This window comes from Rhamphochromis sp. 'chilingali' (genome assembly GCF_963969265.1).
Source record: "Rhamphochromis sp. 'chilingali' genome assembly, chromosome: 2".
Lineage (NCBI taxonomy): Eukaryota > Metazoa > Chordata > Actinopteri > Cichliformes > Cichlidae > Rhamphochromis > Rhamphochromis sp. 'chilingali'.
The window spans coordinates 46760462-46774930 of record NC_137930.1 but is presented as its reverse complement, the minus strand read 5'-3'; the positions used below and the strand labels follow the sequence as shown (position 1 = coordinate 46774930).

At 39.1% G+C, this 14469-nt stretch overlaps 2 protein-coding genes across 2 annotated transcripts; both read right to left on the bottom strand.

The window, feature by feature from the left end:
• Positions 1-701: 701 nt before the first annotated feature.
• Positions 702-3248, bottom strand: LOC308392342 (RING finger protein 141-like). The gene is made up of 4 exons (XM_080875317.1): positions 3041-3248; positions 2442-2538; positions 1971-2125; positions 702-1004 (listed from the first exon to the last, which is right to left on the bottom strand). The coding sequence occupies exons 1-4, from the start codon at positions 3175-3177 to the stop codon at positions 908-910; spliced, it is 486 nt and encodes a 161-aa protein (XP_080731443.1). The 5' UTR covers positions 3178-3248; the 3' UTR covers positions 702-907.
• A 3478-nt stretch (positions 3249-6726) lies between these two features.
• LOC308391763 (RING finger protein 141) lies at positions 6727-13519 on the bottom strand. Its single transcript, XM_080874502.1, has 6 exons — positions 13398-13519; positions 11299-11502; positions 10654-10762; positions 9453-9634; positions 8622-8729; positions 6727-8534 (listed from the first exon to the last, which is right to left on the bottom strand). The coding sequence occupies exons 2-6, from the start codon at positions 11433-11435 to the stop codon at positions 8384-8386; spliced, it is 687 nt and encodes a 228-aa protein (XP_080730628.1). The 5' UTR covers positions 11436-11502; positions 13398-13519; the 3' UTR covers positions 6727-8383.
• Between the last annotated feature and the right edge of the window lie 950 nt (positions 13520-14469).

Here is a 14469-nt window from a genome sequence, read left to right as displayed (position 1 = left end):
CAAAATATCAAAGTGATGATTTCAATTATATGAATGAGAGTCATACTTATCAAACTTTACAAGAAAGTGCAACTGTGTCTCTCTCATTCATATCGAAGGAAGGCAATGTCAATGTTGTTTTATAAAGTGCCTAGTTAATCCCAACCACCTCTTAGTAGTACTTTAAGCAACATTTGGTTATTCTGGGTTCCATTAAAATGTTGATGTCAACATGGCGGCGCACAGTAGAGCAGCGGCTACTCACGCTCCCGGAGAACGGGTCGATTCTAATGTTTTTATGTCACTTTATCAATGCTGGTCATTATGCCCTTTGCTGCTAAAATATTTATTTACACCTATATTTATACCTACACTCCTTACCCATACTCCATACTGGTACTCAGGTTGTTGCACTCTAGTTATAGTATTATTTATTGTATTGTCTTATTACTTGTCATTTCTTTTGTTAAAAAAACAAAACAAAAAAACCCCAACTATTTATTCTAACTTTAAGAAAAAATTTCTGTTTCTTCATTATTTTTGTTTCTTTTCACTCCGGACCGTGTGTACATAATTTCGTTCCACCTCATGTTAACATGTGATGCGAATGACAAATAAAGCTCCTTGGATCCGTGAATGTTACAATTTATTATAATATACAAATACAGATTTATTTTGCACTTCAAACAACATATCACAAAACTGGTTTCAAAAAGCATCCTGGGATTTTTAGGACTTAAAAGAGGAGATTTTCATTTTCAGAGGCAGTCACAAAGAATATAAAGAGAAGAAACCTGCTGGATTCTTTTCTATCTTGCTCTTTAGGAGGAAAAAGTCTTCTTATGTGGGTGTATCTCCATTTCCTATGTACTTAGCTAAGTATTCGACATTTTAAAGCATGTATGGGTGGCTTCCCTCATTAGTCACATTAGGGAAGTAGTCTCTGAAGATCAGATATTACCCACGATTCGCTGTCAGCAGTCACATGCAGATGACATGCTAGGTCGCTTAGGCTCTGACCACTCCTACAGAAACAGAAGAGGATGTGGAATAATTACGGTGTGTGTGAATAACAGGAAGTTTAGATTTTTCAGTAACAAATTTTCATCATCAATTGCTGCTTGTATACAGAGAAAACATAAACTGTTTTATTATTTATCTACAGAGGAAGGCAACTTAAATGAGCTTTTCTACCTTTTTTAGTAGAAATATGTCTGATAAATCCTGAAGGTTTGCAATCAAGGAATTGAGAAAATAATATCCCTCTGTGTTCTAAAAATGTCCAAAAGTTTTAACACGACCCATCAATCAGCCCCCTAGCCTTGCCTCTGGATGAGAAATCACTCTGCTGCAAAGAAATTATATAATTCATGCAGATTGTGGAGCATTAAAAGAAATATTTCTGTAGTCTTACAGCACTGACACCTGTGGTGAGCAGGAAAAACTGCATTAACTGCATTGTTAGGCTGCTTGGAGATTCGGGCCGGAAACACAACATTTGATATAAGCACAAGTGTAATGGTTTTAATGGCATGTACGTTCCAACATTATCATTACTGCTCAGCTGGCAAATATAAGATCAAGTGGGTGTATTCAAAGGGACTGAATGCATTTGCATAAGAATCTGTGGGAGCTGGGGATCACACATGCTCTTCCTGAGGCACCAAAACCTTTAGTCTTTAAAGGAGTCCTTTTTTGTTCCAAACAAAACAACGACCAACCTGTGGTTAAATTGTCCAGAAAAGCTTTAGCTGAAACCTTTTAAATAGCTTTTTAAAATGGTAACCCTACAGCTGAGTTTTTAGACCACCAACATGCCCAAGTAGTGAGGTCCCACTTTGATTTGGCTGCAATGACCTTTGGTGTATGTTGTTCCCATGCTCTCTTTCCCCCTATTTCCTGTTCATTGTCACTATTAAATAAACTTATAAAAGTACTTATAATTGCTGAATGTGCTATAAAATGTATGCTTTATGTCATGACTGCCTGACCTGCTGGCCTGGCAGGAGTCAGCCAGGAGCTCAGTAGAGGGGCTCTTTGCAGACGGCACCTGAAGACTCTGGCTGGCGATGTCATGATACAGCTTGATGAACTGATACAGGTTCATGATCTGCGATGCTTCCACCATGCCATTCTCCTTACTGATCTGTGAGGAAGAAAAGGCAATCATGTGACTTAATGACTGGTAGTGCATGCAGTTTCAATCTTACACTGTGCCAAAATAGTTGGCTATAACCCACCGATGACAGGCTTCTCAAGCCCAGCACGGTTTTTTAATCCAAGCTACCAGTTGATAGCTGCTATCAGCAATCTATTACAGGATGTATTTCTCTATTTCTCTAGGGGCAGAATTACCTTTCCCCTTTTACAGGAGTATGGTTTCACTCACATCTGTCCCTCTCTGTCATAAATGTGTGGGCAGATGCCTCTGTTGGCATGTGGGGAAGGCTCTTTGGTCTCACCTTGGTACACACAACCCTGACAGCCACCTTCCACAAGGCTGTAGCATCAGATCCTGGCTGCACTTCAAACAGCAGGTCATTCTGCTGTTCAGCAGTACTGACAGAGAAGAATGAGAGAGGGGAGAAGTTATGTTTTTCTCCATAAACCATTCAGCCAAATGACAAAGCAGTGCCACAATATTCATAACAGAATTTTTACATTTATTTTTCATCATGCTGAATTTCAAAAATGTATTTTCATTACTAATACTTAACAACACTGCTCGGTGCTATTCACTTCGTGTTTATTTGACCTTCAGCTGCACTATCATGCCTTGCAGCTTTCAAGCTCCAGGAGCTTGTGAGCTAAAAAAAAAAACCTAGCTAGTAAACTAGCAGAAATGTATGTAATGCTAGAAAATAAGGAAGGTTAAATCCCAGATATCATAAAAGCACTGACGCTAGCTCTCAAATTGAAAAGTCTACGTAAAATCAGCCCAAAGGTACACTTTTGAACTAGGTTAAGTTTGTCGGCCTGTTCATTCTGCACAAAACTGTTTTATGTTAAAGAAAAGCCGCTTGCTGTTCTCTAAAGCTGTCTTTAACGACCTGTCACTTACATGTCATTAAGTTCAGCCAGTCTTCCCAGGAACTCCTCGTAAGTTAAGTAGCGACTGTCACGAAGCAATTCTAAACATTTCTCCAGCTTCTGACGGAGCTGGTTCATAACTCCCTGACCTGAGATCTGCTGACCCATCCCGGTGTTGTGTTAAAAGCACCAGTAACACTCGCAAACCAACAGAGGAAAAATATTTTTCTAAGTGGAGGATGAAGCTGGCGGTTGGTCTAGCAGTTTCCGGTTGCCTAGGTAACCCACTAACGTATTTACCCGAGCCATTTGGTAAGCCAATTATTTGGAGCACTTTAATGGCCACAGGTTAATAATAGCTATATTTGTAACTAGTAAAATCTTATAAAAAGCCAAAGATTTGTGACTTGCAGTGACTTACTGCAAAAACAGATTCATGCTGGTCTTTGAATAGCCATAGTAAAACAGCATAGGAGTGATCACACATGGCACACATAAGGAACAAAGGTTATACAGATGTCAGAGAGTGCCTTGAAACAGGAATATCTGAATCATTACACTGTGGTGGTGAAGTGATTAGCACTGTTGTCTCAGAGCAATAAAGTTCCTGGTGCAAATCCTAGCTGTCACAACTGACTCGTGAAAAATGCAAAATTCTTGAAAGATGGGTTGTAAAACAGCTAACTGATTATTTACAGAAACAATGTTAGTGGAGGTTACAAATGATCTTCTTATGGCCTCTGACAGTGGACCCGTTTCTGTGCTTGTCCTGCTAGACGTCAGTAGAGCATTCGGTACTGTTAGCAATAGTTTATTACAGCAATTGGAACATGCTGTAGGTATTAAAGGTATTGCAATGTGAATTCTCAATAATCCTTGGCTTCACTGTGTCTTTACCTCCGTAAAAGCAATGATGGGGCAGCTTGGACACCTTAGTTTGTGAGTTAGGTGTTCTCAATAATTCAAGAACGAGGCAGTGTAGGAGCTTCAAATTGACACCACAGGTGTAACTACAAAAAAATCAGATAAGTTAGAATCTCAGTGACTTCGACCTCAAGGTCAAGGTCAAAGGTCAAGTTTTATAAAAATCTTATGAATATGATAACCTAAGAATAAAGTGATGTAGGAGCTTCAAATTGATACCACGGGTGCAACAAATAAAAATATTCTATGCATTTGAACCTCAGTGACCTCGACCTCAAAGTCAGAGAATCAGTGAATGCAGTAACTTGAGAACAAGGCAAAGTAGTCTAGTAGGAGGCTGAGGGGTAGCACTGGCAGTTGCCAGATTTTTTTTTTTACCATTTTTTGTCCCCATCCATTTTCTTCGGCTTATCCAGGGCCAGCTCGCGGGGGCAGCAGCCTAAGCAGAGAAGGCCAGACCTCCCTCTCCCCAGCCACCTCCAGCTTATCAGGAGGGACACCAAGGTATTCCCAGGCCAGCTGAAAGATATGATCTCTCCAGCATGTCCTGGGTGTGCCCCGGGGCCTCCTCCTGGTGGGACATGCCTGGAAACCGTCCAGAAGGCATACTTATCAGATGCCCAAACCACCTCCTTTCGATGTGAAGGAACAGCGGCTCTACTCTGAGCCCCTCCCGGATGGCTGAACTTCTCACCCCATCTTTAAGGGAGAGGCCAGCCCCCCTTCGTAGGAACCCCATTGCCACCGCTTGTATCCGCAATCTTGTTCATTCGATCACTATTCACACCTCATGACCACAGGTGAGGGTAGGAACGTAGATCGACCGGTAAATTGAGAGCTTCGCTTTTACATTCACCTCTCTCTTCACCACAGTGGACCAGTACAATGTCTACATCACTGCAGGTGCAGCACCAATCCGTCTGTCAATCTCCCGTTCCCTTCTCCTGTCACTCGTGCAGGACGTACCAGACTTAATCTACTCCACCCTTTTCAGATTTGAAGGTGCCGATCCTCATTCCCACTGCTTCACACTCGGCTGCAAACCGTTCCGGTGCAAGCTGGAAGCCATCACCTGATGAAGCCAACAGAACCACATCACCACAGCCTTCCATCACTTGGCTACGCCTAGAAATTCTGTATATAAAAATTATGAACAGAATCGGTCACAAAGGGCAGCTCTGGTAGAGTGCTTCACCCACCGGGAACAAGTTCGACTTATTGCCGGCTATGCAGACCAAGCTCTTGTAACGGTTATATAAGGATCAAATGGCCCGTAACAATGGGCCAGACACCGCATACTCCCAAAGCACCTCCCACAGGACACTCCGAGGGACACGGTCGAATGTCTTCTCCAAGTCCACAAAACACATGTAGACTGGTTGGGCAAACTCGCATGCACCCTCAAGTATCCTTGAAAGGATAAAGAGCTGGTCCAGTGTTCCACGACCAGGAGGAAAACAGCATTATTCCTCCTGTATATGACTTACGGACTAACTCTCCTTTCCAGCACCCTGGCATAGACTTTCCCTGGGAGCCTGAGGAGTGTGATCCCCCTATAGTTGGAACACACCCTGTGGTCCGGTAAACATGAGAACCAACCATCCTGGTCTTCCAATCCAGAGGTATCACCCCTGATCTCCATGCAACATTGCAGAGGCATGTCAACCAAGACAGTCCTACGACATCCAGAGTCTTCAGGAACTCAGGGCGGACCTCATCCACCCGAGGTGCTCTGCCAGGCTCTGGGTCTGGAATTATTTAACTGCCTCAAGTGAGAGGCCTGACCAGGGGGACAAGGGCCCGGACAACATATCTCCTGGGATCCCTGGGACACACAAACCACTACACCACGATAAGGTAGCAATTCGCGGAGGGGTATGGTTAACGTGTAAACCACATGAACAACTAGGTTTCACTCTTTTTTATTTTAAAATGAAATGTCCCACCACCATTGAGTTTACATGTTCAAACCTGTAAAACAATGCCAATGTTAGCCATGTAAAACTCATAAGATTAAGCATTTATGATTTTTTCCTATACATCTTAACACCAGTCTGATACAGTAGGCTACATCACTTAGGCTTTTATTGCCAAAGAAAATCTTGTTTCCAAACAGAATAAGCTGTATAAAAATGTAGCTTATACAGTTTATTGCATATGAAACAACTTATTAACAAAAGTTGCAAAAACTTTCAATTCAACAGTCATAAAGTGCCAAAAATTGAGTATCTATTTATTAAGGATAATACAGTAAGAATGGTTCTGTTATTACACTTCCCTTCATTCACTATAACAAATACAATGTCTGTACTATGCCAGGACCCCAGAAGGAATACAGGATAATGCTACCATCTTATGGTTGCAACATCACATTACACAGCAGTTTATGTTTTTAGGGCATGTTTAAAAATATGCCCTAAAAACATAGATATGTTCATAAACTTTATAATGTAAATATTAAAAACTTTCTTTGACATTTTTCTGAATGGACCATGCAGTCATGCAACAAGATCAGACACAGTTTGCTAAAGAGCTTGTAAAAGACTTCTCTTACTGCTGAACATCTCTGGGGTGTGTTTATTTCAGCTTGAATGAAAGGATTAAAGCGCCAAAATAACATTTATGAAGGCAAATATAATCATCTCCATCAACTACGCACAAGCACCCAGAGAAGTGAGGTCGAACAAAATGAACAGAACTGAAATATTACTGATATTTCAAAACTATAGGAATAAATTGCTAAAATAAATGTGAAAAATGCTAAACTGAAGAATTCACTGAACTTCACACAACAAAGATCTAAATAAGTCATTTCTTTAATACAACTTTAAATGAAGAATTGGATTTGAGTAAAACAGAAATGAAATCTATAAGGTTCATACATATTCACATTTAATAAAATATTTCCGGAAGAATCAACTTCGAGTGTCACAGCTATGTCAACTTAAACTGAAAATGCCACTAGGGATCGGTTAGACCCAGGGTGAAACGAAAACAAAACACAATTTCAGTGATTTTACTTAACTGTTCCCCTACAAGCTGCCTCTCTCTCAGTCATTAAGTTGCTTTTAATTACAGTCACGTCGAAGCACAGAGTGCAGTTTTGGGAGTGCAAACTAAAAGATTTCTACAGAATTCATATTAAAATAGTGTAAATAAAGATGAGAGAAAAATAATTAGAAAAAAATTCATAAAAGTAAAAAGAGGAGAACAACTTATGTGACAGGCAAGGTTATTTACAACAGTTAAGACACCACAACGAGCCAAGTCCTTAAAATCACATGAGCCTATTCAGTCCTGTGTCCTGAACTGCACCAGAACAGGATTTTAGTACAGATTCACATAACACAGCTCATGGTCCATGTCATGTGGGGTACAAACATGCAGGGATACATTGCACAGACATCCAAACAGCTTTATAGATGGAACATAAATTTTCACTTTACTGCTTGTCCAGAAGCCCTGGCAAATACGACAAGTATGTTTGGTGTCTTGGATTTGCACATGAAGGAAGAATAGGACATTTTGGGAAATGATGCTTATTTGCTCAGAGGTTTAAGATTTGATCAATACCAATTTACTGTCTGTATGTTCACTGCAAGGACAGAGTCAGTTCCCAAATTTAGCACAGAGACTACAAACAGAATGAAAAGAGCCTGATGCTGTCCAAAAGTTGAAAACAGTCCTGTAATGACTTCATGAAGCAACTTAGCCATGAATCAGTCTACAGCAAAAAAAAAATCACCTTTAAACCTCTCTATTTTTCACATTTAGATATAGTTAAATATAACAAATTCAAAGATGATTTGATAAAACTGACTACAGCCAGCCCTTTCTCCTTGTTTCCAGTCTTTGTATGAGGATAATCTAACTGCTGTCCTACAGATATCTGACTTTCCCTGGACAGCAAACAAGACACTTTCCCAAAATATCAAAGTGATGATTTAAATTATATGAATGAGAGTCATACTTATCAAACTTTACAAGGAAGTGCAACTGTGTCTCTCTCATTCATATCGAAGGAAGGCAATGTCAACATGTATCAGCATTTGTTTTATAAAGTGCCTAGTTAACCCCAACCACCTCTTAGTAGTACTTTAAGCAACATTTGGTTATTCTGGGTTCCATTAAAATGTTACAATTTATTGTAATATACAAATACAATTGTTTCACTTCAAACAACATATCACAAAACTCCATAAAGTACATCATCAACAATACTCTGGTTTCAAAAAGCATCCTGGGATTTTTAGGACTTATAAGAGGAGATTTTCAGAAGCTATCACAAAGAATATAAAGAGAAGACACCTGCTGGATTCTTTTCTGTTTTACTCTTTAGGGGGGGGAAAGAAACCTCTCAGTGAAAGTGGTGTTTTGTGTTTCAGTATGTAAAGTCTACTGAAGTGGGTATATTTCCCTTTGCTATCTACTTGGCTCAGTATTCTGCATGTTAAGGCCTGTGTGGGTGGCCCGCCTCATCAGCCAGGTTGAGGATGTAGCCGGCTATGTCATCCTCTGTGGGGATATCAGACATTACCCACGATTCGTTGGCAGCAGTCACTTGCAGACGGCAGATTGGGCAATTTCGGCTCTGGCCACTCCTACAGAAACAGAAGAGGGTGTGTAATTTAATGTTTTACAACGCTATAGATGAATTTGAATAATTCAAGCTTATTTGATTATCTCACCATTTATCAATGCATTTCTGACAGAAGCTATGTGCACAGGGCAGAATGAGGTCAGATTTTCCATCCATGCAGATGCAACACTCCTCTTCATCGGTCAGCTGCTTCACTCTGCATGGAAAAGTATACAGAAGAGGGGAAAACAATTTCATTATTTTCTTTAACGCTAGGCACACTTTATCTTCATTTTTTAGAAATGAAAACAAAAAGCATAAGAAGTGTTTTAGAAACACTTTTTTATGCTCAGGATTCGCCTGAGGATAAATATTTCTCGGGGTTATAAAAATGTGTAAAAGCCTTAAAATGACCCATCAGTCACTGCCCCCCTCAACTTTACAGAATAAGGAATCGCTCAGCTGTAAAAAAACAAAAACAAAAACAAAACAAAAAAAAAACAACCTTAAAAATATATAATTCATGCAGATGGTGGGGCATTAAAAAACATTTTCTGTAGTCTTGCATCAGTAACACATGTGCTGAGCAGGGAGACTGCATTTTGGGCACTTGGAGGCTAAAGCTGGAAACAGCATTGATATTTGCACAAGTGTAACATTTTTAATAGCGCATATGTTCACAAACATCATTACTGCTCAGCTGACAAACAAAAGTCCAATATTCTATATTTTTTCAGGTCTGTTGTAGGAAAACTCTCCTTCAAAATCTGGCAATGATTACAAGTGAGTGCATTCGCTGAACAAAGACCTCTGCTGCATGTTGTACCACTGCTCTCTTTTCCCATAATCCCTGTCCATCTTCACTATTAAAAAACGTCATGAAAATCTAATTGTTGTGTGTGCACTTTATATCATAGCTGTCCATTTCCTGGTAACTGACCTGCCCATCCACATGCTGGCCTGGCAGGAGTCAGTGGAGGGAAGCTCGGTTGAGGGGCCCTTAGTGGCACCCTCTACAGACAACACTTCAGCTGCCTGGCTGGTGATGTCACGATAGAGTTGGATGAACTGATACAGGTTCATGATCCGCGATGCTTCAACCATGCCATTCTCCTTATTGATCTGGAGGGAAGCAAAGGCAATCACAAGAGCACTCACAGAGCAACTCCCACCAAAGGGCAAAGGTTATACTAAAACTGTGATGTTTTCATGACAACGTGCTGATGTAAGTAGTTCTCATAGATCATTTGTGCTGATGTGAGCATTGTTAATATGGAAATCTAGTGTAGCATATTAATCTTGTTGGTCATTGTGATTATAATGTATTAAAAAATAATGTTTTAAAGAGTTCAAAGAAAGGAAGTGCTTATGCTACTCAATGACTATTATACTGCTTTAGAATCTGGAAATGATCCGATGGAAAGTTTTTCCTAATTCATGTGATTCTAAACTTTGACCTTGAAGCATTACATAATATAACTGTGCATTTTATTATTTTAACCATATGATTGGAGCAGAATTGGCTGACATCTTTTAGCTTCTATAACCTGTAAAAACATGAGACTTTAACATCTATTCATGCAGTATGTGATTTTGTGGAACTTTATGGTGTCATGTTATGACTCAAGCTGTTATTAGTATCTACCATCACACAAAATTTGAAAATGATATCTTGGAAACTGCAGACAGTTGACATCTAACAGACAGACACAAACAAATGCAACCAACTACATACACAACTTTTTGTTTCTTCATATTAATTATGAAGAAACAAAAACTTTCTATTTTTGTTTGGCCTGGTCAGTGGCAGTGTTACATTACGTTTAAAGTTAAAAACCGATGTGGAACAATGAGTTAAACTGTCAGAGATCTATTACCCTCACCTACCCTGTAATATTATTATGATCCCCAGAAAGGGCTTGATTTTTGTGAAATAGTAAACATCATTCTGATAAGAGTCCATTTCCAAACAATAAATTGGTTTTAACACTTGCAGACATCCCAGGAGATCCCTCAGAGCATGGTTTCCTCATATAAACACAATTTACAGGAGTATGGTTTCACTCACATCTGTCCCTCTCTGTCATAAATGTGTATGCAGATGCCTCTGTTGGCATGTGGGGAAGGCTCTTTGGTCTCACCTTGGTACACACAACCCTGACAGCCACTTTCCACAAGGCTGTAGCATCAGATCCTGGCTGCACCTCAAACAGCAGGTGCTTCTGCTGTCCAGCAGCTAGCTTGGCCGTACTGAGAGAGACGCAGGAGAGAGGGGAAAAGGTTATGTTTATCTCCATAAACCATTCCAACCATCCTCCATAAAGCACGCAGATTTTTGATTTATTTCTCATCATGATGAATGTTAAAAAAAAAAACATTTTCATTGCGCCTTCTTTTTCAGGTGTTTTCAATGATTATTTTCATCAATAACACTGCACTGTGCTGTTTATTTTGTTGTCACATTAATCTTTTTTTCAGAATTGCTGTAACAAAGCCTTTCTCTACTCCACCTTCTGCTGCATTATCATGCCTTGCAGCTATTACCTCTAGGAGTTTGTAAGCTAAAGGTAAACTGGCAGAACTGTGTCTAATGCTGGGGGAATAAGGAAGGCCAAATCCCATATGTCATAAAAGTACTGATGCCAGCACTCAATTTGAAGAGTCCCAAAGGTACACTTTGTGAAATAGGTCAAGTTTCTCCACCTATCCATTCTGCACAAAAACTGTTTGTCTTAAAGAAAAGCTATTTGTTGTACGGGAAAGCTAATCATCTTTAACAGACTTACACGTCATTAAGTTCAGCCACTCTTGCTAGAAACTCCTCGTAGTTTAGGTAGCCGCTGTCACGAACCAATCCGGCATGTTTCACCAGCTTCTCAGGCAGATGGTTCATCACCGCCTGACCTGAGATCTGCTGACCCATCCCGGCAGCAGTAGAACTCACACAAGAGAAGAGGCAAAAGGCAGCACCTCATTCAGTTCTTCCAAACCTGGTGGGAAATGATTGCCTTAAATTATTAGTGCCTTAGATTAATATTTTAGTTAAAGAAAGACATACAAAATATAGTGAAAACACACAAAAATGAAGTGTGCATTCATCTGTATTAAAATATGCTGTGGCACAGATGATCGTAGGCCTTAGAGAATATGGCAAGTACATGAAGCATACCAAGACCCAGAATTTAACCAACCAAAATTTCAAAAAGGAGCAAAAGGCATAGGACCAAGATAAAGAAGTGTACCTTTCTTTCTGGGATTAGTTAAAGGTCCTCTCACATTCAGCTGGTTGAGAATGCAACAGCTCAGCTTTCTAGTGGACAGTGTCACATCACCAAAGTCTTTGCTTTTCTCTACTGGCTCTCTGTACATTTTAGAGCTGACTTTTAAAGCATGTTTGGGTCCTTGCTTCCTAACGGAGATATTGGCCCCAAATGAGCCGGTTTGCAGCCTTAGCTTCACAGCTGGGCTTTCTTGGCCATCCCACATTTTTGGCTTAAATCTACGCATCTAGTCGTTCTAACTAGGGCTGCTCAATTAATCGAATTTTAATCACGATTACGATCTGGGCTTTCAACGATCATTAAAAATGACTGAGCGATTATTAGACCCTCCCTCGTGCTTTACTCTCGCGCTGCTCCGTGTGGCAAATCGAGCGCACACAACAATTAAGAGGACCCGAGGGAAGCTCGGAAAGCTAAGCAGAAGTTATTTGGAGAGGAGAGTGACTGCCGTTGGTTGAAAAGAGAGGTAAAAAAAACTTCAGTGGTGTGGAAATATTATGGGTTCGCGGAGTCAGACGTGGATCAAGTAGACATAGTGTGTAAACTTTGCTACGGTGTCGTAGCTGCGCCACAGAGCAGCACTGCAAAGTTCACTAAACATAGATGTTTACATTTTTCATTTATTTTTTATATTGCAAACATTTGCACTGTTATCAGTATTTGCACACTATTTTATATTATTTTTTGACAATCTTTAAAGTCATTATTCAATACATTGTTATTGTTAAATAAATATTGTCAAATAATCAAGATCTCAATTTCAGTGAAAATAATCGTGATTATCATTTTTGCCATAATCGAGCAGCCCTAGTTCTAACAAACACGTTTATCAAATTGCTTTCACATGATATTGTTTGTTTTTTGCGTTTTTCCTTTAATCATCACTTATGGTTTCATAATGGTTTGTGTATTGCTTTTAGCTGAATTTTCTTGTGTACTTTACTGTTATAGTTGTTCGCCCCGGCCTTTGATTTTTTTTATTTTTGTATTTGCTCGTCTAAAAAGTTACTATTACACTAGTAATCCCTTTAAAACTTAGTTGGAAAGGGACAGAATATTAATGAAACACGACTAGATAATTAAAAACACTTAGATGACTATCAGGTAATAACAAACTCATCCTCTCCCACCAGCTACCTCGAGACTTCCTGTGGCTGCATGCATACATAGAACATATCGATGTGTCAAACCTCACGTAGACCTGACAATAATCTATAAGTCATAAAAAAAAAATAAACAGCCAAATGCTCGCAAGGGCAGCAGCTCTGCTGTATTAGCTAAATTAGCATCAACATCCAGCGACGCTAACAACGTCGGCGTTTATTTTAGACTTCAACGTAAGAACCGCATAGCAGCAGCGCTCCTTCTTCGAAAGTACTTATAGCTGCAGAGTTTTAGACCTCTCCAGACAGTAAACCTCAGTTTAAACTTCACAACTGTAGTAACAGCGTAATATTACTGAGGAGCACTCTGCTAACAACTAGCTGCATTACTTTGCTTGAAACTTAACCAATACCAGAAGAAGCGAAACGTAGAAAATAAATAAATAAAAATGGGATAAATATGATCCTCTGCTGCAACTGTGACACGTAGGTGCTTCTTACCAAACAGTGCAGAGTCCACGTAGGAGGCACCATCCAAATTTCACCACTAGCCTCGCTTTTAGCTTCTGTTTGTCTTGGTACCACAACACTGGCGCGGCTTCATGACGTTGGAGTGTGACGACCTTACGTCAGTCGTTTGCGTTAGTAATAATAATAAGATTATTGATAAACAAACAAACAAACAATTAATTAATTAAATAAATATTAGGCCTACACAACATTTACCCGCTTCTGAAACTTGTTTTGAAAAGATTCAAAATAAATAATGTTTGGTCTATAAATTAATTCGTTCCCTATCATTTTTCGATTCATTTTTTTCCTTATCATTTTTTGTATACATTCAAGAATGATCTGGATTTTAAAAAAACTGTAGAAAATGTGTCTGCTGTAGTATTTATAAGTCAAAATAACAATAAATAAATAAATAAATAAATAAAGTAATAAATATAACTAATAATAAAATAATTAAAAAAAAACAAAACTAAACAAAAACAGGAACCAAGCCAACTTTCCTACATTTCCTTACAGATTAAACAATATAGGACCATATTATCGTGAAGTAAACCGTCCCCCCCACCCCCCCAAAAAATCCATTAAGATCTTTGTGTGAATGAATGCTATACGTACCAGAAATTCTGACATTATGAAACGGAAAAGTAACTGATTGCTCTTAGTTAATATCTGTTTTGTTTTGGGGTGTTTCTTTGTTTTTGTCTTTGTTTTTTTATTGTTGGTGTACAGTTTTTCTTTTCCCCACCTCAGTTTATTATGCTGAAAAAATACAGATCCAAGAAAGTTGTGTAGTTGTGTTTTATAAAACACATTAAAATAAGAATGCTGCCACCAGAATCACCCACTGATTTTGTTTATCTTTATGCATCTTCAGTGAACTTCATCCAGCATTCATGAAAAAAAACTTGTGCTTTTTATTTCCTAGTCTGTTATTTCTGATACAAAGGTTTTTCAGAATCAGAATCAGAATCAGAATACTTTATTGATCCCTGGGGGAAATTATTTTAACAGTTAGATTAGATGACTTTGGTTGCACCAAATATATTTTTAATGTTACTGT